Below are 22,147 nucleotides of genomic sequence, written 5' to 3'. Positions count from 1 at the left end.
TTTATGCAAACTATAGTCAGTGTTCACTTCATCTGCTGCTATGCAACACTTTAAGAAAGCTGTAATGTGTTTTCCACATAATGAAATAGTAATACCTTGCATTTCAGTACAGAACAACCTTTCATCCCAAAGGATCCCAAAGCAATTAAGAGACTTTCCATATACAGGAATCATTTCTGTCACCCCTGAAATACAGCCACTTTGGGAGTATAAAACAGCAGCTGCTTAATATTGAACAGCAGCATCACACAATTATACAGTCCAGGATGTAAAGAAGAATATTCAATTGAAATTGCAGGGGAAGTTTAGACAGGCAGAACATCCTCAAATAGAATTTGGCCAGGACACAGGGAGAAGAAATATCCTATAAATAGCCCATTATATTTGTTTCTATCACATCTGCTTTGTTTGCAACAAGTGAGATATGAGTTCCAGCACATGTATCACCATTTATTAGTGACTGCACTCTTTCCCAATAACAACTTGTTACCACTACAGTGTCCATCATAACAGTTATATAGTTCTTTGTTTTGCTAGTCACTCTCATACACAGGTTTCCAACTATGGTCTGCAGAGTAGTCCATGCAATGCAGGCCGGTCACATGATGCTGGCTCCTCTTTCATTCCTAGCTGCTAAATCCCATTAAAAGGCAGCTAAAAATACTGAATTAAATATTTCTTGTATGACACTTTCCCACATAAGCTATTGTTGTAGTGCCACAGGGAAGTCATATGACTGTGAATGGTGGAGCGATGTCCATGATACAGTGTCTATTAAAAGATGGTCCAGGCTCTGAAAAAATTGTAGATCCTCTACTTAATGTAATCAGTGTAATAGATATGTACAGGGGACTGTATCTTTAAGGGCTGATCTTCCCAGACAGAGCCACGCTATTTAATGGATGGCTCTTGGCAGAAGCGAAGATGGCTATTTGGGATATGACAGAGAGGCAGAAAGTATAAGCTTTAAGCTAAGGAGAATCTAAGTCATTAATGATCAGTTTCTCCCTCAAATTTCCATGGACAGCTCCCCACTGAAATCAAAGGGGTCTGTGTGCCCCGAAGGACCAGCAGAACTTGGCCACAAGCCAACATTAAAAAATGGTAAAAAGGAACAGTCAGCATGGATTCACCAAGGGCAAGTCATGCCTGACTAACCTAATTGCCTTCTATGACGAGATAACCGGCTCTGTGGATGAGGGGAAAGCAGTGGATGTACTATTTCTGGACTTTAGCAAAGCTTTTGATACAGTCTCCCACAGTATTCTTGCCAGCAAGTTAAAGAAGTATGGGCTGGATGAATGGACGGTAAGGTGGATAGAAAACTGGCTAGATGGTCGGGCTCAACGGGTACTGATCAATGGTTCCATGTCTAGTTGGCAGCCGGTATCAAGTGGAGTGCCCCAAGGGTCGGTGCTGGGGCCGGTTTTATTCAATATCTTCATTAACGATCTGGAGGATGGTGTGGACTGCACCCTTAGCAAGTTTGCAGATGACACTAAACTGGGAGGAGTGGTTGATACGCTGGAGGGTAGGGATAGGATACAGAGGGACCTAGACAAATTAGAGGATTGGGCCAAAAGAAATATGATGAGGTTCAACAAGGACAAGTGCAGAGTCCTGCACTTAGGACGGAAGAATCCCATGCACTGCTACAGACTAGGGACCGAATGGCTGGGCAGCAGTTCTGCAGAAAAGGACCTAGGAGTTACGGTGGACGAAAAGCTGAATATGAGTCAACAGTGTGCCCTTGTTGCCAAGAAGGCTAATGGCATTTTGGGTTGTATAAGTAGGGGCATTTCCAGCAGATCAAGGGATGTGATCATTCCCCTCTACTCAGCACTGGTGAGGCCTCATTTGGAGTACTGTGTCCAGTTTTGGGCCCCCCACTACAAGAAGGATGTGGATAAATTGGAGAGAGTCCAGCGGAGGGCAACAAAAATGATTAGGGGGCTGGAGCACATGACTTATGAGGAGAGGCTGAGGGAACTGGGATTGTTTAGTTTGCAGAAGAGAAGAATGAGGGGGGATTTGATAGCTGCTTTCAACTACCTGAAAGAGGGTTCCAAAGAGGATGAATCTAGACTGTTCTCAGTGGTAGAAGATGACAGAACAAGGAGTAATGGTCTCAAGTTGCAGAGGGGGAGGTTTAGGTTGGATATTAGAAAAAACTTTTTCACTAGTAGGGTGGTGAAGAACTGGAATGGGTTACCTAGGGAGGTAGTGGATTCTCCTTCCTTAGAGGTTTTTAAGGTCAGGCTTGACAAAGCCCTGGCTGGGATGATTTAGTTGGGTTTGGTCCTGCTTTGAGCAGGGGGTTGGACTAGATGACCTCCTGAGGTCCCTTCCAACCCTGAGATTCTGTGATTCTATGGTGACAACAAAGAGTGAGATGATTCAGTGAACACGGAACTATATCCCTACTGCACTATGAAAGTACCCAATCATCTGGTAGGGGACTTTCCCCCAACATGGAAAACACATGTTAAACCGTTGTCAGTGGTCAAGACATCAGATTGCAGTATGGTCTGTCTGAATAAACAGTAACACCAAATGGATAGCTTGTGGCTTCCTTTATCCCAGGTTAACCTCTATTTCAGCCATCTTCTGTACACAAATGCACATGGGCTAAACCAGTGTTGGGAGGGAAGCAAAGGTTATACCTGCTATTCCCCTCACATACTTTCCAGTCGCCGGTTGATGGTGCCTATGTAGTCAGAAGGCTTGGAAGCCCGCAAAAGGCTGAAGATTTCCCTCTTCACATTTGCTGTGTTTCCACATCAGCTCAGTTTCCTCAGGGCAAATCACTTTTACTGAAACTTTGTTCCAGTTTTCAGAATTTGGCCCAATAACTGTATTTTTAGGTTTTCCTCAGATGTATTCATTGTGCTCCTTGCATGCATACTGACCTACGTGTGTGATCTTAAATTCAATCCTCCTAAGGATACACATGAGTAAAACTTGATTGCATGATTGTGGAAATCCAACTCAACAGAGAGTGTGAACATTGTTGAAGTGAATTAATTGAAAACTTCAGACATACATAGTGGGGAAAACATTTGCAGCATAAACCCAGCTCTGCTATAAGCCTTGCCAAGGAAGCCTTTGAGCCACTACAGTCTTTGGTGTTACATTTCGCCAATCACTAAACACAAAAAATAAAACACAACAAAAACCAAGATCCTTTTGATCCGTGACCTCCACCGTGAACTGAACATTCTGAATAACTTAACAATGGAAGATTTACAGTATAAGAGGGACTTGTTTTCACTTCAGTGTTTGCTGGGGTTTTTAGTGGCCAAATCCACTCAAAAATACCCTTATCATGGCCTCTGGCTACACCTGGATGGCAGATGCCTCTTGTTATTGACTTGCCAGCCCAACTCCTTGGGAGTTCAGAGATCCGTCTGGGACAGACTCTCATTAGTGACTCTGTTCCTGAGGGTGTTTTTAATCAATTATTTTGAATTCTCAAGCCTGAATAGACTTTGGGAGGCTAGACTAATGAAAGGTAATGAGGCAGCCTCTCTCTTGCAGAACCTGTGCAGAATTAGGTCATTTTATATTAGCACAAAACATAAGAATAATTCCCCTGGAATGAGTAAACAGTGAAGAGATTTTATTAGGGAGTGAGCAGGACTTTATTTTAACAATGCAAGTCACTATTTAATCTCTGAATAAGAGAAATGTGTTTTGCAATTCCATAGTTTTATCAGCACATTTAAGGGGGTTGCCTTAAAATGGCTCTTTTAAAATTGCAGTGAGAAACATGTATGAGTTATAATGCTACCTAGTACCTACACTTGAGACCCTGGGATGGGTGGGTGCTACACTATACAGAGTAAGTTCAAAGTGATATTATTATTAATTATTATTTGATTTAATGTCTTTCAGTTTCAAAGCCTCTTCTAAATATGACCGATACAGCAGATAAGTATTATCCTCATTTTGCAGATGGGAAAACTGAGGCACAGCGTGTTTAAGTGACTTGCTTAGGGCTATACAGTGAGCTCATGTCAGAAACTAGATTAGGACACAGGTGTATTCCTCATTCTTGTGCTCAGACCACTAGATGCCACCTTTCTCCAAAACACCTACAATGCCAGAAGGCAGTAATGTTGGTATTGACTTTCAGTGGTGGCTAGGTTCCTGAATGACGTAGGTCCTTTTGAAAAATGGGACTTAGGCTCCTACTGCACTCCTTAGGTGCTTTAGAAGCTGTTCCCCATGATATTTGCAGGCAGTATCTCTACAGTGACGGGAAAAGTTCTGACACCTTTCATTTAAGATGAGACAAATGATCCTGACTCAGTTGGTGTCCCCTACTGATAGACAGAACTGTGAGTGTGAAACTTCTGGTGGATCCTTCATGGATGTCCATCTCCACAAGCACATTTGTCTGTCTGAAATTTGATTCTTTAAGTGCTGGGCCTGATGAGCTGAAGTGTAGATCAAAAGTTAACAGGGGAATGCTGCAACACGGATACAATCCCCGTAGCTGGAGGCAGTCAGAAGCCTTAATTCTTTCTGAACTATGCAAAGAATTTTGTGTATTTTTTCAGCATGTCAAGATTTATGTCCATAAATCAAAAACAACTGCATAAATAAATGAATATCAAACTTTGTTTGAAGTGCATTTTTTTCCAACCTGGAATCACTTTCTTTTGGCATTTGTGATTTTCATTGGCCAGAAAGCTCTTGTTGTTTCTCCCCTTGCAGTGCAAGGTTGTCCAAGATAGGGAAAGGGGGAAAAATCTAGCACCAGTTGGTAAGTGAGTTGAGTTGGTTCCCCTTGGGCAGCACAGGTTACACTGCAGAGATACAGTACAAGATCCAGCAGAGCGGAGTATGTGTTACCCTAACTACAATGTGGCTTACAGGGAGCCCTGAGGAGCAAGGCGGAGATGTTCTGCAGGCAGGGAAGCACAAGGATTTCAGCAGCTCCTTATTGCTAACCAAAAAAGGGAGGCATGAATGTCATCATGAATAATGTGATGCATTTCCAGTGCTTGTATCTGTGGGATCTTCTATTTCACAAGTATTCAGGAAGCTCTTGGTTTGTTTGTGTAAATAGCAATGAAGCGCAGAATTTTAGCACAAATAATTATTAATTTGAAAATCTGTACCAAGAAGCGTGCTGTTTGTTATTTGCTATGCATCATTCATCATTCATTTTCGACTGTTAGCTCTTTGGGAGGGGGTTGTGTTTGTGCCTAACACAATGACACTTGTTTAGGAACTACAGTAACAGTAATGTAATAAGTATTTCTCCTGTTTTAAATCTTTCAGTTACCCAGTCAGGGAGCAGATGTCACTTAGGTGCTCAGTCATACACTACTTGTAATCGATAGGAAACAGACAAAGTGCACAGCTGAAGAGGTTGAAATTTATTCTCTTTGAGGAATGCTAATAAACACCCAACACATAAGCAGAAAGTAGGATCAACCAGGTCTACTGCTGATCTTTAAAAGGCTCCCTTATTTCAGGGGTAAAAATAATGCTGTTGTTAGATACTAGAACTTTTAAATAAGGGGGAAGAAAAGTGGAAGATGTCTGCTGGTTAATCTGTTTCCCCAAAACGGGAACCTCTGTCCACAGGGAAGAAAATCAAAGCAGCTCGAGTGATGACAATTCCCTATGAGTGAATATGAAAATGATCTCTGAGTGCTTTGCAAAATGCAGGAATCAAGCCCAGAGTGTAAGTTCTTGGCAAGTTAAGTAAATTATTCCTTTAGCAGCTTCTTTGTATCAAATGCCTTTATAGGAGGATGAACAGAGACACACAGTTCACTAGCACTGGCTGCGCAAGTGAACGATTTTTAGGGAGAAGGAGGGAGGGACATCATTGTATGGTGCTTTAAATATCACAATTAGCCATTAAGACAAACACTGAATGATCTCCCTGCAGCAGGGAGGGTACAATTTTGGCCATCCACCAGGAAAACTCTTCCCTCCTTTAATGGGCCTCAGGATCCTTTCCAGCAAAGCTGTTTTGTCATTATTGACCTGGGCTTTCTGCTCCTGCATTCTGCCAGTGCTCAACAGGAGAGGAGGGTGGACTCTGGGCCACTGGCAGTAAATGAGGTTTTCTGGACAAATGACATCCAAGTGCAAACAAGGGTAAAGCAGTCCACATGCACTCAAGAGTGTGATGGTATTTAACAGACTGGGAATCATGGGAAATAACTATTTGAAGGGCAGTCAACGTGGAGAACAATATTATTGCCTGGAAAATGGCTTCCACGATATTGGAACTGAGACTGGAACTGGATATGTTCTGGATAGGAATCCAGCCTGAAGCTATTTGGAATCACTCTGATGGTGACTCCTAAAAACATGAATCTTGGAGAATTACCTGACTTTTACCTAAGTACCTCTACCATGCTGTATATGTCACTCAGTGTTTAACTTCAGCCCATTTGATGCAAGGCCTCCTTTTGAATCTACCTCCCCCATCTTGTCTCTCAAGAAAAAGAAGTCTCACAGTGAATCAGTCAGCTGCAATATCTGGCTACTGTCTATAATTTCCCACCCTATTTTTTTTCTACTATACTGTGGTATAAATTTAGTCTCTTAGAAAGCTAAAGATCACACAAGGCTTTATGTGAAACAAACACCAGACCAGCTCTGTCTTACCAGCAGGCGCTTTGCTAGGATGTTTTCAACCAGCTTGAAGTCATTACGCAGCTGCTTACTCTTGAAACTTGTACCCTCCATCTCCTCATCAGCATAAAAACGGAAATATTGGGATTCATCCTTGAATTCGCTCTTCTCCAGGACTGAAAACCAAAGGTGGAAGACACACACACATACACATGGACAGAGAGAGAGCAAGTTAGAAGGAAATCTAAAAATATTCCCCCAACCTTTAGAAAACCAAAGACCAAACAAAATCCTGACCCCCAATTCCAGTCAATCATTTATTTAGCACACTTTGGGCACACCTCTCCAAGCTGCATGGTGGATCTTGGTCTGATCTTCAGTTCTTCTGATCATAGGCATGGTCTGACTTCTATATTTGGGGGTCAGCTCCAGTCAGACCAATGTGGCTGCGTGTGGGGGACAGAGGCAAATTCCACACCTGCCTGAGGCTTGCAGTTTGGGAGGGCAATGCCCTCTCTGACACCCCCAAACTACACCCACGCTTCTGATGCATGTGTAATGCCCATCGGGTCCTCTTAGAAGAAAGGTGCTATGTAGTATATTATCAAGCATTAGACAGGTATGTATTATGGTTGGTTCATATAGGTCTCATCCCAGGAAACACCACTTGGAACCTGGAAAGTAAATATTACTTCCCCACTGAACTAGCATTTCTTCATTGGTAAAATACTGATTTATCTTTGGCAGTTTGTCTAATGGAGCTGAAACACATATCGATGTGATTTGTTTACTTCCCTGTCTTGGCATCAGCATCATGGAGGAAGACAATGGGCGGGTTCACAGCTCTGGGAACAATATTGCTCTTGAACTGCTTGTTAGAGGGATAGCAGGGGAGTCCACACATAATGGTTCAGAGTGTATGTGAAATGAAGGTATTAAGAATGGACAGGAGAGCTGAAAATGGGAGTGGAGTTCCACCATATGGCTCTGAGAGAAAAAGGCTGTTGTATGTGTGGAACAATAGCTTTATAAAGCAGAGTAAATCTGGGTGCTAGTGCCCAAAGAGTTCCATGCTGGGCCCCATGATCCCTATCCCTACAGCTTTAAGACCATGCCCAATCCCCATGGCCTCAGCTTATTCATATTCAATGTGCCTCTCCCTGCAGTGAGATATGGGGCACCTTTTCATGCTATTGGTGCAGAATCTGAAATACTCAAGGGAGGATGCAGTGGCTGCTTTTTCAGCCACTAGCTGGAGAAATTCCCATCTGTAAACACAGGCCCATTGTGAGGCTTCCAAAGGCCGGTCAGCTCCACACAACAAAAAATGGCCTCAGATGTAAATTAACTTCTCAACGGAGTCTCTTTCCTTCAGCAGCTTTTTAAATCACTTGTCTGGCAGGGATCTGCAGAACCAGTTTGGCTGTGGTGTCTGTTTCCTAATATCTGTTTCATCTTCTGGGGCCATGTCAAGGGTGTTTCTCATTAAAGCCTATGGGTAAACACTGCAGAGAAACCTACAGATAGCCTCTGATCTGGCCCAGAGCAGCAATACTGGGTGCTCTCCACACTCCTCCTCTCCAGTCCCTGACTCACCTTTTCCAGGAACATTTCGTGAACATTTTTGCAGCCATTTCATTTATATATGTATAGAATATAGCTATATTTAAAAGCCTGCAGTTGTCACAAGGCAATGTATCCTAAAATCCAGGTGTTGGCTGGGGCACTCCCTGAGGGTCTGCCAGAGATGGGGGCTCTACAATGTACATTTTCCAGCTCTGAGCTCAGGTCTCCGTGCACCCAATCACCAGGCTGGAGGGCAGGGAAGAAAGTTTGGACCCTCGGCTTCCTTGGGGACTGCTCATCACTTGTCTCCTTTTCATGATGGGCCATATTCTGAGACACTCGCTCTTGTGGAGTAGGACCTTGCTCTGAAAGGATCATTGGGGCTCTTTCAGAAGTAAGGGACTACGCAATGTGAATAAGGGTATCACAATCTGACCCTCCCGTCCCTCTTCCTCCAGGTTTCCTGAGTGGGGCCATAGCTGCTGGCTGAACTGAGAGAGAGTGAACATGCTAGTGAGTTTCCACATGGTGAGTTCCCCCAGTTCCATAAACTGAGGTTAGCTGTTAGACTCCGGGGACAGGCTGTGCTTGCTACAGTGTCTTTTCAGGGATAGGCAATGGGGGCAGAGAATTTAATTCAAACTCTAAAGCCCCAAATGGCTACAAATTCTCAGAATCCATGCTTTTACCTCCGATGTGAATTTCCACTGGCTTTGCCCATCTAAAAAGCCCATTGGAGAGATGGTACCTTGTCATTTTGGGGCAGGAATTATAGTGATGCTCCTTTACATTCCCTCACTAATTGCTACTCCTATATTGCACTGGGGTTTTTGGATATTTCAGCTGGGTTTCCCACATGCCGCATCATGATTACTACGAGGACATGGGAGATGGCAGAATGTGGGGTCAGTAAACAGCTGGTGCTTTTATTTTAGAGCAAATCTTTACTGCTGTGGGGGTGCAAAAACAATCTAAAATAGCCATGAGAAATTAAAGAGCAGGGCCGACCTCAAAACACAGGGCTGAGCTTGAGAATCTGGCAGCTCCAGCAGCTCAGCTCTGAGGGCTGCCAAGGCAGCTCCAAGAGGCAGGAACTGGACTGAGCAATTTGGCAATTCCTTTAGAATAGCTCAGCCTAGTGTTTAGAGATTCAGCACAGGTTAGACCAGGGCATGGCATGTCATTTCTGAGACCCACTGAAGTACATCTCAGGACTGCACTTAGCATGTGCAGCATTTCCGATGGCCAGACATGGCACTGAAACACATGGTGAGAAAAATATCTCCCCTCTAAACTGGTTAGGTGCTGCAGTGCTTACCATGAACATCATCAACGTGTCAAGTACCGGGGGCAGCCGTGTTAGTCTGTATCCACAAACACAACAAGGAGTCCAGTGGCACCTTAAAGACTAACAGATTATTGCCCAAATAAATCTGTTAGTCTTTAAGGTGCCACCGGACTCCTCGTTGTATCATCAACGCAGGGACCCTATGCGGGAGCTATTACCCCAGACATCCTGAATAGGCTCAGTGCCTGCAGTATTCCCCATAGCTGCATTTCAGATGGATCCTGTTGGGACCTCTGCAGCTGTTTGTATATCAGCATGTGTGGCACAGCCTCTAGGAGAGGGATTTGCAGATATCCCTTGTTAGTGAGATTGAAGTGAGAGCTCTGTTAATTGGCTATGAGATGGGTTATTGATACATTACCATGATGCATGAAGCCATTATTGCAGAGTCCAACACCCAGTGCGACAGCTTCCTCCCGAGTCTGACAGTCTCCCTAGAAACAGGAGGATAAATGTTACACCTCAGACTACTTCCTAATCTAAACAATTTCCCCTCCCTGTGCTTGCAGCTCTGAAATTAGCAGAGTGGCAGAGAACAATAGCAAACAATTAAAACAGGCCTCCCTTTGCCCAAATCCCATTCATTCCTATATATAGCACCCCTTCCCTCCCACAGGAATTGGGAGGACAAAAGATCAGGACTCTGGAAAGCAGCTGTTTTACAAGCACAGACGCATAATATTACCTCAGTGTGGAGACTTTTTGCTTTATTACCGGCAATCATGATAAAGATTGAGTTCAGTACCCATTAGCCCCAGACAATACCACTCATTCTTAGGAGAGCGAGATTTTTATCTATATCTAAACCGAGAGGGAAAACTCTCTATGCATAATCAGTTCAAGTGAACTCCCAAAGGTTGCATTTAATTAAACTTCTTTGGTACTCTGTTTTCTCATACAGCCAAATCTGCAAAAAATGACTCGCTCAGTCAAATATCATTTGAAGCCCTCAAGCCAACATTTCAAAGTAGGGTGCAAGAGGTATGCCTGCAAATGTGCCTGTTACAAATCATTAAAAAGTAATTTGCATGCAGAAAATTGGTTATTTGCAATAAATGCCCAAATTCTGCATATGCAATAGTTTATCTGGCATGCACAAAGGAAGATTTTTGCAGGTGTGCCTGCTGCACCCTCTCTTGCTCGCTGCCAACCCCTGCAAGGTGCAGAGTATGGTTCACAGCTCCGAGTGACATCCCACTGATTTCTGAGTGCTCAGCATCTCTCAGGATCAGGCCCTGTTGAGGTGCCTTTATTTCTAAAATAAAGGCCACAGTTGCAGCCATTAGAGGTTGTTCTCCAGAGAGAAATACAAAGAAACAACAAATGAAAAATGACGAGGCTCCACCCTGCAGATCTTACCCATGCAGCCTCGGATTTAGCACTCAAATTAAGCACACAGTCTGAGCACGGGTCCCATACTCCCCAAGCCCACACCCTGCAGTTGGCTATGAATGACTGACATGCTTAGGGTAGGTTCCTATTTCCCTGACTTGTTTGCATGTAGGCTCCCTCCCTTCTACTACCTGATCCTCTGCATATGCTGCTCACTGTGAGATGGTGTGACTGCCACTATCTGACAGCAAGACAAAACCCACGATAGCTGCAAAACAAAAAGCAATGGCTGTATCTCTGCCAGGATACAGTGTGACTGCTCCAGGGGTTGCCTGAGTCTATTTCATAATCGTCCAAGGATACACAAGCAGTAAGTATTAATAAACATTAAACTCAATTTTTGACTGTAAACTAATTTCAAGGCTTTACAAGTCTCTTCTCTGTTTCAACATCCTGCCATGTGACAATTCCCAGCTATCACTATGACTTATTTTTTAGGCTAAATGGCTAGTTCATTCTGCATAGAGGCCGGGATTTAAAATCTAATTTAATTCTGTAATTGTGAATAAATTGAAGGGGAAATGCCTTCTGACACCATTCTTAAATTAGCCTTTGGGTTCTGGTTCTCTTCCACGTTAAAATCTCCACGTGCAGGGATTCTAACGCAAACTTGGCTACTCCTGATGACATTAGCATGGCCTCAGATCACATCCCTTGAAAACCAGCACCTTTTCAATTTAGGAGGTAACTAAAAATAGAGCATTTTGGATCCTCTGTGCATATTTCCAAATAGTATTTGGCAATCTCTCCAACTGCAATAAGACCACTAATAAAAAAACCTTAAAGAGAGACATTTAACATTCTACATATAATTTTAGATGTGTGTCTTGCAGAAACTGCACATGAAACTCAACACACCACCATGTTACTCTGGTTTCATGCCAGTGTAATCAATGGATTGCACTCAATGGAGCTACTCCCCGGGAAACAATGAGCTAACATAGTGGTGAATAAGGCCCAATATCCCTCTGTTATTATTTGTATTGCAGTAGCACCTAGGAGCCCCTGTCATGGATCAGGATCCCACTGCGCTAGGCACTGTACAAATACAGAGCAAAAAGACATTCCAAAGACTTTGCAATCTAAGTATAAATCAAGAGACAACAGATGCAGACAGACAGACAGACAGACAGATGGGAGTACAAGGAGACACTATTGGCCAGCATGGTAGGCAGTGCTCTCAATACACTAGCGGCCAAACCATGGCTATGTTTTTTTGTCGACATCACTGGAAAGGAGAGTTTTCAGGAAGGTTTTGAAGGAGGAGGAGGAGTTAGTTTTGGGGATGTTTACAGGGAGCTCCTCCCAAGCACGAGGGGCACCATGGGAGAGAGCACAAAGGCACCTGTTTGGAAATTTAACAAGGGGGTGATGGAGGGTGGCATCATGAGCCAATCGGAGGCGGGGTGCTGGAACAATTTTTATAGTGTGGGTGCTGAGAGCCATTGATCCAAACTGTAACCCTGGATATAATGGAAACCACTTCAAAACAGGGGGTGTTGCAGCACCCCCTTCCCTGAGCCTCTAGTTCCGGCACCTATGATCAGAGGTGGGAGTCTACATCTCAGTAGTGAGTAAAAGATGTAAGGTAGGGTAGGGATAGGCCATGGAGGGCTTTGAAAGTGAAGACAAGTAGATTATGTTTGATGCACTAGAGAAGGGGGAGCCAGTGGAGGGATTCAAAGAGGGGTGACATGGTCAAAGCAATGGGCTAGAAGAATGATCTTTGTAACAGCATTCAGCTTTACATTCTTCCTTTTACTTTCATACCTCCTCTCCTAGAATTACCACTTAATGTTTTCCGGGTGGAGTGTGGACCAACTATTGGTGGATTAGCCTCTGTCATCTCTGGGGCTCTGGATTCAAATTCTGACTCAGGTCACAAGTGAATCAATTTTTGACAGTACCAATGTAGTCTCCAGCAGATGCTTGTGATTCTTATAAAATCAAGGTGCAGTTCTGCACAGTTTTGCAGACTGATCAGGAATGCTCCCAGCTCTGCATATTCTTTTGTTATTTTTAGGGCACTTGCAGCTCACACTGAAGTCAAATTCAGGTCAATGGGAGCTGCAAGAGCTCCATTCCAATTCAGACCCTTATCTAGGCTGGGAAACCTTGGGAAGTAATGCTCCCACTTTAAGAGGGCACAGACTTCAGTTCCAGGGTGCCCAGATCCTCAAATTACTTGCTGCCAGCTCAGTTGCCGCTGCAGATGTGGTCTTCTGATGGCCTGAGCTGACTTAGCAGCACCTCCTCAGTAACTTTAAGGAAATTCTGTGCCTAGAAGATGCTTATTTCCCTCTGTTACATGTACAAGCAGATAGTATGTTGCTTATGGAAGCTGAATTATAGAGGAAGGCTTTGGATAAGACAGAGGAAAGGATGGTATGGAGGAGAGAATGGAGGAATTAACAGGAAGGGATGGTTTGTCCACTACAAACATGCCTACGAAAATCTTTGCTTCAGCTAGTGTAAGTCAGCGTCATTCCAAAGAAGTCAATAGAGCTATGCCAGTTTACACTAGCTGAGAATCACGCCCACACTAGAGAAGGAAATGCCCAGAGATGCACACAAACACACCTCCATGGTGAAAGTTCTACCCATGAGCAAAAGGAGCTGTCCTTTAGCATCCCAGCAGCACTCTCTTTGGGATGCTCTCATTGGTGCTCTGTCTTGGGATGGTGATTATTATTTGCATTACAGTAGAACCCACAATGTGCTAGGTGCTGTCTGCACACGTAAGGAGACAGTCCCTGCCCTGCTTACAGTCTAAGAAGCAAAGCAACATGCAAAGGGGGGCGGATAGGTCTAGAATCTACAATTACAAGGCTCAGCCTGTGGCCCCCGTTACAGTCTCTTCGCACGCCTTTGGTGAGGCAAAGGGGATGTAAAAACCAACCATCTGAACATCCTCCTCATATGGGAGAATCCCTATGTGGCACAGGGTCGCCATAGCTAGCCTACACCACCTACTTTGTGGCCCCCTCCCCCTCCCAAGTTAAGGGGAGTGACCAAGGGAAAAGGACATGGCCCTTGCATTATGGAGATCTCTTGCTGTTAGAATGGCCTCCTGGGGGCTGTTTCGGGGGGCGGGGGAGAGGCTTAAAGAAGTCCAGAAGCTGCTGTGAGTTTCTCTGGAACCTAAACTGGCCCTTGGCTTGGTCCAGGATTGGGGATTATAAAGATGGGTGAGAACCTCATTCACCCTTCCTTAACTGCCACTCAATACCAAGCTATTGTTAGTTGGCTAATTTCTTGCATCAAGATAGAACCAGATCTTGGGCAGGGATTTGAAGGAGGAGAACGAAGTGGCCTTTACAGATCAGTTCAGGGAAGTGGCCTCTACAGACCAGCTCATAGTGGTACAGAAGAAAGCACAAGAATGATTGTTGGAGCCTTTTCCTCACAGCTACAGCTATTAAGCTTCTATCAACTACAACAGCCCTCATTCTTATGGGAAAGGCCCGTATTCATCTCTTCTCAGCCAGCTCTCAGTGGGAGAACATAAGAACATAAGAAAGGCCGTACCGGGTCAGACCAAAGGTCCATCTAGCCCAGTATTTGTCTACTGACAGTGGCCAATGCCAGGTGCCCCAGAGGGAGTGAACCTAACAGGCAATGATCAAGTGATCTCTCTCCTGCCTTCCATCTCCATCCTCTGACAAACAGAGGCTAGGGACACCATTCTTACCCATTCTGGCTAATAGCCATTTATGGACTTAGCCACCATGAATTTATCCAGTCCCCTTTTAAACATTGTTATAGTCCTAGCCTTCACAACCTCCTCAGGTAAGGAATTCCACAAGTTGACTGTGCGCTGCGTGAAGAAGAACTTCCTTTTATTTGTTTTAAACCTGCTGCCTATTAATTTCATTTGGTGACCCCTAGTTCTTGTATTATGGGAATAAGTAAAGAACGCCCACTTTCTCAACATCACTCATGATTTTATATACCTCTATCATGTCCCCCCTTAGTCTTCTCTTTTCCAAGCTGAAGAGTCCTAGCCTCTTTAATCTTTCCTCGTATGGGACCCTCTCTAAACCCCTAATCATTTTAGTTGCCCTTTTCTGAACCTTTTCTAGTGCTAGAATATCTTTTTTGAGGTGAGGAGACCACATCTGTACACAGTATTCGAGATGTGGGCGTACCATGGATTTATATAAGGGCAATAATATATTCTCAGTCTTATTCTCTATCCCCTTTTTAATGATTCCTAACATCCTGTTTGCATTTTTGACCGCCTCTGCACACTGCGTGGACATCTTCAGAGAACTATCCATGATGACGCCAAGATCTTTTTCCTGACTCATTGTAGCTAAATTAGCCCCCATCATGTTGTATGTATAGTTGGGGTTATTTTTTCCAATGTGCATTACTTTACATTTATCCACATTAAATTTCATTTGCCATTTTGTTGCCCAATCACTTAGTTTTGTGAGATCTTTTTGAAGTTCTTCACAATCTGCTTTGGTCTTAACTATCTTGAGAAGTTTAGTATCAAGGTAGATGAGGTTGGAACGTGAAGGTGATAGGATCCAGCCGTTCACCTGCATGAATGTTTAGTGGATTATCTATAAATTTCCATGCAATCACTGATGCTGGAGCAGGTATTTCTCCTTTCAGGCATGACCACTGAAGCCCTCTCCCGACAGAGGGTCACCGGAGAAAAACCCAACACAGGCTTTCTTACAAGTCTTCATTTTCCAGGACTTAGCCCCATGCCATGGGATGAGACATAAATACCCCATCTCCCATCGGCCATGTTTTTCCCTCCAATGTCATGGCTAATACTGTGTTCTAGTGCTGAATACAGAACACACCTTAGACACAGAATGGGAGATGACTGAGACCAAATCCAGCCATTGTGAGCAGGAAATAACTAACAGAAAAGTCAAGCAAGCTCTGTATTAAATCTCCAGGCTTATGGAAATCCCACAGCGTCCCTCTCTCACACAAAGACTTTCTGGTACTGAATATGCATTACTAGTATTCCAAGTTGCACAATTTAATAGGCCTGATAGTGAGAGGTGCTGAGCACCTGCAGCCCCATTGATGTCAGTGGAGCTACTAGTGCTCAGCATCTCTGATAATCAGGCAGTTAGGCTCTATGTTGGCTCAGATTCTGAGAGCATGTGATACACAAGGGATTGTTGCATGTATCAATTTTAAATGGCAACAGGTTAAATGTACAGATAGTTAAGTGTTGCTCAAGACCAAATTCAGCTTGACTGTTGACAGATGCAAGAAAATATAATGTTCTCCAAGTAGGAGGCAGGGTTTAGGATCTCAAATGATGGCTAAAATATCATTTCTTTTATAGGAAAAAATCTCTTACTCCTTTGTGTTGCTGACTCTTTAGAATATTTGTGAGGGCCAAGGAAATGAAAAACAGCCTCTTCTATTAGTGAAAGATCCCCCTGACTTTTCCAGTCCAAATGACAAACAGAAGGCAGATTCCATCCTTCAAGTACTATGCTGGGTCATTGAATCTAAAGGAAACAATGGTCTTCACTATTTTTGTACAACATTTCTAAATCAAACCATGATTTTCTACTTAAAATCCTGACTATAGAGGGTTTGTCAGAACCAGAAAGTGCATTTTTCCAAGATCCCTTTTCTGTGATGCGTTTAATTATGAAATCACATTAGACACCACAACCAAGATTTTCAAAAATGGGTGCCTAAAGTTAAATTCCTAAGGCCATATTTGGGTAACTAAAAGGTGGACTGATTTTCCAAAGGGCTGAGCACCCAGTAGCTCCCATTGAAATCAGCTGTTAAATATTTAGGTAGAAGATCCAAAGCGTGACCAGTTGTAAGATAACAGTTCAATCTGGGGGTGAGGATTCCAAGCAAGTGCATAGGAAGGCTGCTCTTTGTAGGACTGTCTGACTGGAAATCTGATTGTTGTTATCATAAATGCAGAGCACTTATGACAATAAAATCCTACAGTGTAGCTATAGTCAGAAATCACAAGGACAATAAAATCCTACAGCGTAGTTATAGTCAGAAAAGTGGCCACATAAAAGTGGCATCACCCCCATATTCAACATGCTGCATATGCTCCCCTCAATGCCTGGAAGTTGCATCTGCTTTATTGATACAAACACTTTTCCATTCCTGTAGAGCCAACACAGCTATGGAAGAGCAATTGGGAGTCTATTCTGTTTAATGCACAAGGCCACCAGCTAAATTCTAATTACACAATCTTTATTACTGCTCTTATAGAAAAGTCCTAATAGAATTCTACAGAAGTGCATTAGGGTTCTAGAGAAACTAATGAAATACCTGCAGAATTTAATAGAAAATAATCATCTTTCTATATGTTTCTGTACCATCCTATAGGTTTCCATAGCATGGAAGCAATTTTCTATTAAATTCTATGGGATAGTTAAAAAAACTATAGAAAAGTGAAAATTTACTACTAAGTTCCATAGGACCTATTCATAAAGGAAGGAATGACATAAGTAGCAGGAAGAATCCGGCTGGATTTTTATATCCATGGAAGAATTTGTAGTGCCACCAGTTAGAAAAAAAATCATATTTTTTATTTGTAATTTAGCAAATTTGGGACTCAATCCAACTCCTACTAGAATCAAAGGAATGTCCCCAATGACATGAATGGGAATTGGGCCAAGGCCAAGATGCAGAAGTTAAATGTTGACCATGTTCCTATTAACTAAATGAATACCCCAGACATTTTTCTCGTATCACACACACATCAATTTAGCCTCTATACACAGATGATTCAAGCCTAATGCATGAAGTGTAAAGGAAAATTCAGTGAACAGCAAACCTGCAGGCTGGATTAACCGAATAGAACGAGGAAAAAGAGGGGAAAAAATGAGTTCACTTTCTCCAGTCCTAAGACTGATCTTTTATTTTGACCTCTGAGTCATCCTCTTGCCTACAGAACTGTGATTAACTACAATCATGGCCGCATTAGATTGATTAAATTGCTCCCCTTTGACCACAGCAGCTTCTTTTTCCCCCGTTCTCCATGGACCCTGTTAAGCCACATGGAACAGATTCAACAACCTGAGCTCTAATCTGCCTGCTTTCCTTCTGCCTTTGCTAGGCAGGAATAGGTAGCCCCCCTTCAGCTGTTTCATTTGATAAATGGGGTCCCACAGTGTGTCTTCAATCACATTTGTTTCCTTAATGTAAAAAGATGTCAAATGCAATTGGAGAGAACCTTTCCGAAGAAGAACATTCCAGGCCCGATGCTCATTTACACAAAGGCTCTTTTACGTCACTTTGGTAATATAATAATATCTAGCTCTTATATAGTGCTTTTCATCAATGAGAACTTAAAATAAAGGGGTCTTTATGTAAGGAAGAGTCAGGTTCTATGGCTGTCGAATAATCACAGTTAACTCACGCAATGAACTGAAAAAAATTAATTGTGATTTAAAAAATTAATCGTGATTAATCACAGTTTTAATTATACTGTTAAACAATAGAATACCAATTGAAATTTATTAAATATTTTGGATGTTTTTCTACATTTTCATACACATTGTATTCCCTGTTGTAACTGAAATCAAAGTGTATATTATTTTGATTATAAATATTTGTACTGTTAAAATGATAAACAAAAGAAATAGTATATTTCAATTCACCTCATACAAGTACTGTAGTGCAATCTTTGTCGTGAAAGTGCAATTTACAAATGTAGATTTTTTTGTTACATAACTGCACTCAAAAACAATACAATGTAAAACTTCAGAGCTTACAAGTCCACTCAGTCCTACTTCTTGTTCAGCCAATCACTAAGACAAACAAGTTTGTTTACACTTACAAGAGATAATGCTGCCCTCTTCTTATTTACAATGTCACCAGGAAGTGAGAACAGGCATTTGCGACTCAGAAGCTGTCAATGATAGCATGACAGCAATATACATAAGTACTATTTATCTACATTTTCCTACCTGTGCAATCAGCCAATCCACTAGTTTACTGGCAGGGATGACTGATTTGTAGGTCTTCAAGTGGTAGTCTCGGTCTCTTAGGTCAAAGAAAATAAGAAACATCAGTATAAAAATGTACACGTTTCGATTAGGCTGGATAAATTAGTAAATTATCACAATCTGTATTTTTTGCAGGAAAAGGAATTATAGATGGGAAAGACCTATGAGGCCAACTAGACCATCCCTGTTTTGTGTAGCATCATAACTAAATTAAATAAAATTAAAAAAAGTAGAAGCTACTCTGCTCTTCTAGAAGAAAGGACCGAGATTTAAACTAGGGAAGATCTCACAGCCTGGATGAGAAACATATTCCAGATCAACACAACATGTCTAGCTTCAGATCCACATTTTTCTGAAACTTGGAATTTAGATTTTGTTTCCCACCATATCCAGGGAGAAGAGATCAAATACAGTGTTTTTTATAACTGCCAGTACTTAGGACTTCTAATATGTACCAGCACCTCTACACTCCTGCTCTCATCTAGAGCAGCACCATTCCTGAGACAAAGAAAAGATACATTTATAACTCACTGCTCCTTAGAGGTTTTGTCCATTCCAGTTCCAAGATCATGGAAATAATTGATGCTTTGGGTCTTTATGAAAATCAATTTGTCTCAAGTCTCTAAAGCAAGGGGGATTAGGTGGCTCAGGACATTGGGATATAAAACCTTTTACCTTTAGGTCACTGGATCAAATACATCCCAGGGCAGTAGTGAATGAAAGCTGTTTCCATTTTATGGCAGTTCACTGGCCTGGGTGAAATGAGTTTGGTGAACTTGATCCAATTCCTAGTCCCACATTGCAAAGGCATTACTGCAGTTAATTTGCATTAATTGGCTTGCTCTTGTTGGCAGTCTCAGCAGAGAGGCCACCTGCTGAATGGGCCACGGAGGATGAATTCCCTCTCAACCCAGAGGTGGTCCTTCCAATTCACGTTTGAGGTCCATTGGCACAGCTTTGTGGGAGAAACTTTCACAGCTACTGCCAGGACGTACCTGTTCTATAGCTTAAGAGAAGATTTTACTCTCTGGTGCTATCAACTCAGCCCCTTTCATTAGCACCAAACTATACAAAAGATTTTTTAAAGACAAAGAAGAAAAATCTAAAATTAAAATTCACCCTAGCCACATTTTTCCTTTACTGGTCACCTACAGATGCGACTGTGCTGTGTCTGGCTGTTTTAAATAACTCCAACCTGCATGTTTGCATAACCCAGAGAGTAAGAAATTAGAAGGGGAAGTAGCACTTCCAGAACTTGAAAAAATAACGTGATATTTCCAGAAATGTGTGTCCTCAGAACAAAAGCTTTCCCCATAGTGTTTACACACATTTTTTGGCCTGGCTTCCAGTAACGCACTAAGTCCAGCACAAAGCTGTGGGAGTTCTGTGTGCACCTTCCCCCTCTCACACACTTATCATGAGCAAATGTGCTTGGAAATGTCAGAATAATAAAGCAGAGCATGAAAATATTGAGCTCTAATGAATAAGGTTTTCCAGATTGTGAGAGGTGGCTCCTTGCATTTTAATGTTGGACAGCAGTGTACAGGGAGAGCTTTGACACTGGGATGAAAGGGCTAACATTTCATTGGCTTTGGGCTCTTGGTCCAAGGCCCAGTTGCTCACTGCTGCCAGTTAAATGCTTCTCAGGAAGGATGTCTGGACCTAAACTCACTGACACATCAGCTGCAGATGATGGCCACAATATGGAAACATATCTATGTGAACGCCTGAATCGCAGCCAGTCGCCCTGCCTCAGACAAATTAAAGTAGTATGATACCTACTGCCTCCATAACACAGGGAAGTATTGTCTACCACTCACACACTAGTGCCAGGGGAATAAACAAATACTCCTGCTATGACCCTTACCGTCATTAGCTGGTCAATCATCTATTGCCGGTCTTCCACAAATCTAACAATTTGCTCTTTAGATGCCCTCCTCACATACTTTGCTGTTCAGGCAACACCCTCCAAAATAAGACATGCTCTGCTGCCAGTGGGGCACCATCATATTTTGCCTCAAGGCTTTGTAAAATCATTGGTGGATGGGAACAAACTGCAAAGGCAGATGCTGTGTTGAGGCCAGTGTGTTTTCAGTAAAGGGAACGGATTAGGGTTGTGACGGAGGGAATATCCACAGAGTCATAAAATCAGGGACTTCTTGTTTCCCCCACAATATTTCTTGGCATTTACACCCAGATATTCCAATTTCAGCAGGTTTCCCAGCTTGTTAGAATGTTGAGCATGCTCTGAAAAGTGGGCTTCTTCAACCAGGAGCTTATGACAGCAGGAATGGTAGGATCAGAAGATGCCAGACAGAGCAGTGATCGAAAGGCAGTACAGGTGGGTACTGGGGCAACGAACAGCTGAATGGTGCCAGGCTGCTGCCTGCTGGGACAGGCTGAGACTTGTCATTAAGCAGGAGGATCAGAGATTCAGGAGTGGAAGACATAAGTCCACCCTGGGCAGATGGTAAGAAGAGTTTGTTTGAAGGACAGTGGGCTTCAAAGAAGAGTCTGAGGGTGTTGAAGGTGTAAGTCTATCCATGGGGAGCCCAAAGTTTTCAGTGGCTTAATTTTTCACAGTACCAGGTCATACTCCGTTTAATTCCATCCTGTCATAAACTTGGATTCATCTTGAAATAAAAGGATAGCTAGAGAATCTCCTGGTAGCAAAAATGGTGCATTGTTAAAATGGCACGAGATGGACTCGTGATGGTTATTTCTTCCTTGCTGATCATTATCTCATGAGACTGCTGCATCCAGCACAATCCATCTGATGTTGTAGGGACCCTGAGGTCAGGGACATTTTTTCTTGGCTCACATTACTATTAGTTTTTTCCACTTTACATATGAATTACTTTCTTAATGGATGGCGCACACACAAACACACACATACATTGCCACTTTGCCTACTCAGAGCTGCATCACCCTCCAGGGTAATTGTCTCTTCAGTTAGGCAGAATTATGATTACGTGTGTCCATTCTGCAGATAGAGCATTGTCATGCCAAAAGTATCTTTCGCCTTGGAACATCTCCTGAGCAACTCAGGGACAGGAGGTCAACTCTGATCAAATTGGGACTCCAACCATACCCTATATTTGTTTTTCCCAAGGGTTATTCTTTGTCATCAAAATTGTATGAACCTTAAAACAGAAAGGTTCCTGTGAGTGAAAATGTCCCATTCTCAACCATGGGCAGCGGAACAGGCCATCCAAACGCTTCATTCCGAACCTCAAATAGGCTCATGACACAGGCTTCAGTAATTGCG

General features: G+C 42.8%; 1 protein-coding gene across 1 annotated transcript in view; it reads right to left on the bottom strand.

Moving 5' to 3' along the window:
* The window catches only part of PREX1 (phosphatidylinositol-3,4,5-trisphosphate dependent Rac exchange factor 1), a 227,001-nt gene that overhangs the window by 50,338 nt on the left and 154,516 nt on the right, over window positions 1-22,147 (bottom strand). Inside the window, exons 14-16 of the mRNA XM_044986305.1 lie at window positions 18,841-18,916; window positions 9,879-9,951; window positions 6,637-6,779 (exon numbers count right to left, since the gene is read on the bottom strand). Of these exons, the coding sequence (XP_044842240.1) occupies window positions 6,637-6,779; window positions 9,879-9,951; window positions 18,841-18,916 (292 nt within the window). The remainder of the gene's footprint in view (window positions 1-6,636; window positions 6,780-9,878; window positions 9,952-18,840; window positions 18,917-22,147) is intronic.

The sequence above is a fragment of the Mauremys mutica genome, chromosome 13 (assembly GCF_020497125.1).
Source record: "Mauremys mutica isolate MM-2020 ecotype Southern chromosome 13, ASM2049712v1, whole genome shotgun sequence".
Taxonomy (NCBI): Eukaryota; Metazoa; Chordata; order Testudines; family Geoemydidae; genus Mauremys; species Mauremys mutica.
This window is presented reverse-complemented; position numbering and strand designations above follow the sequence as displayed.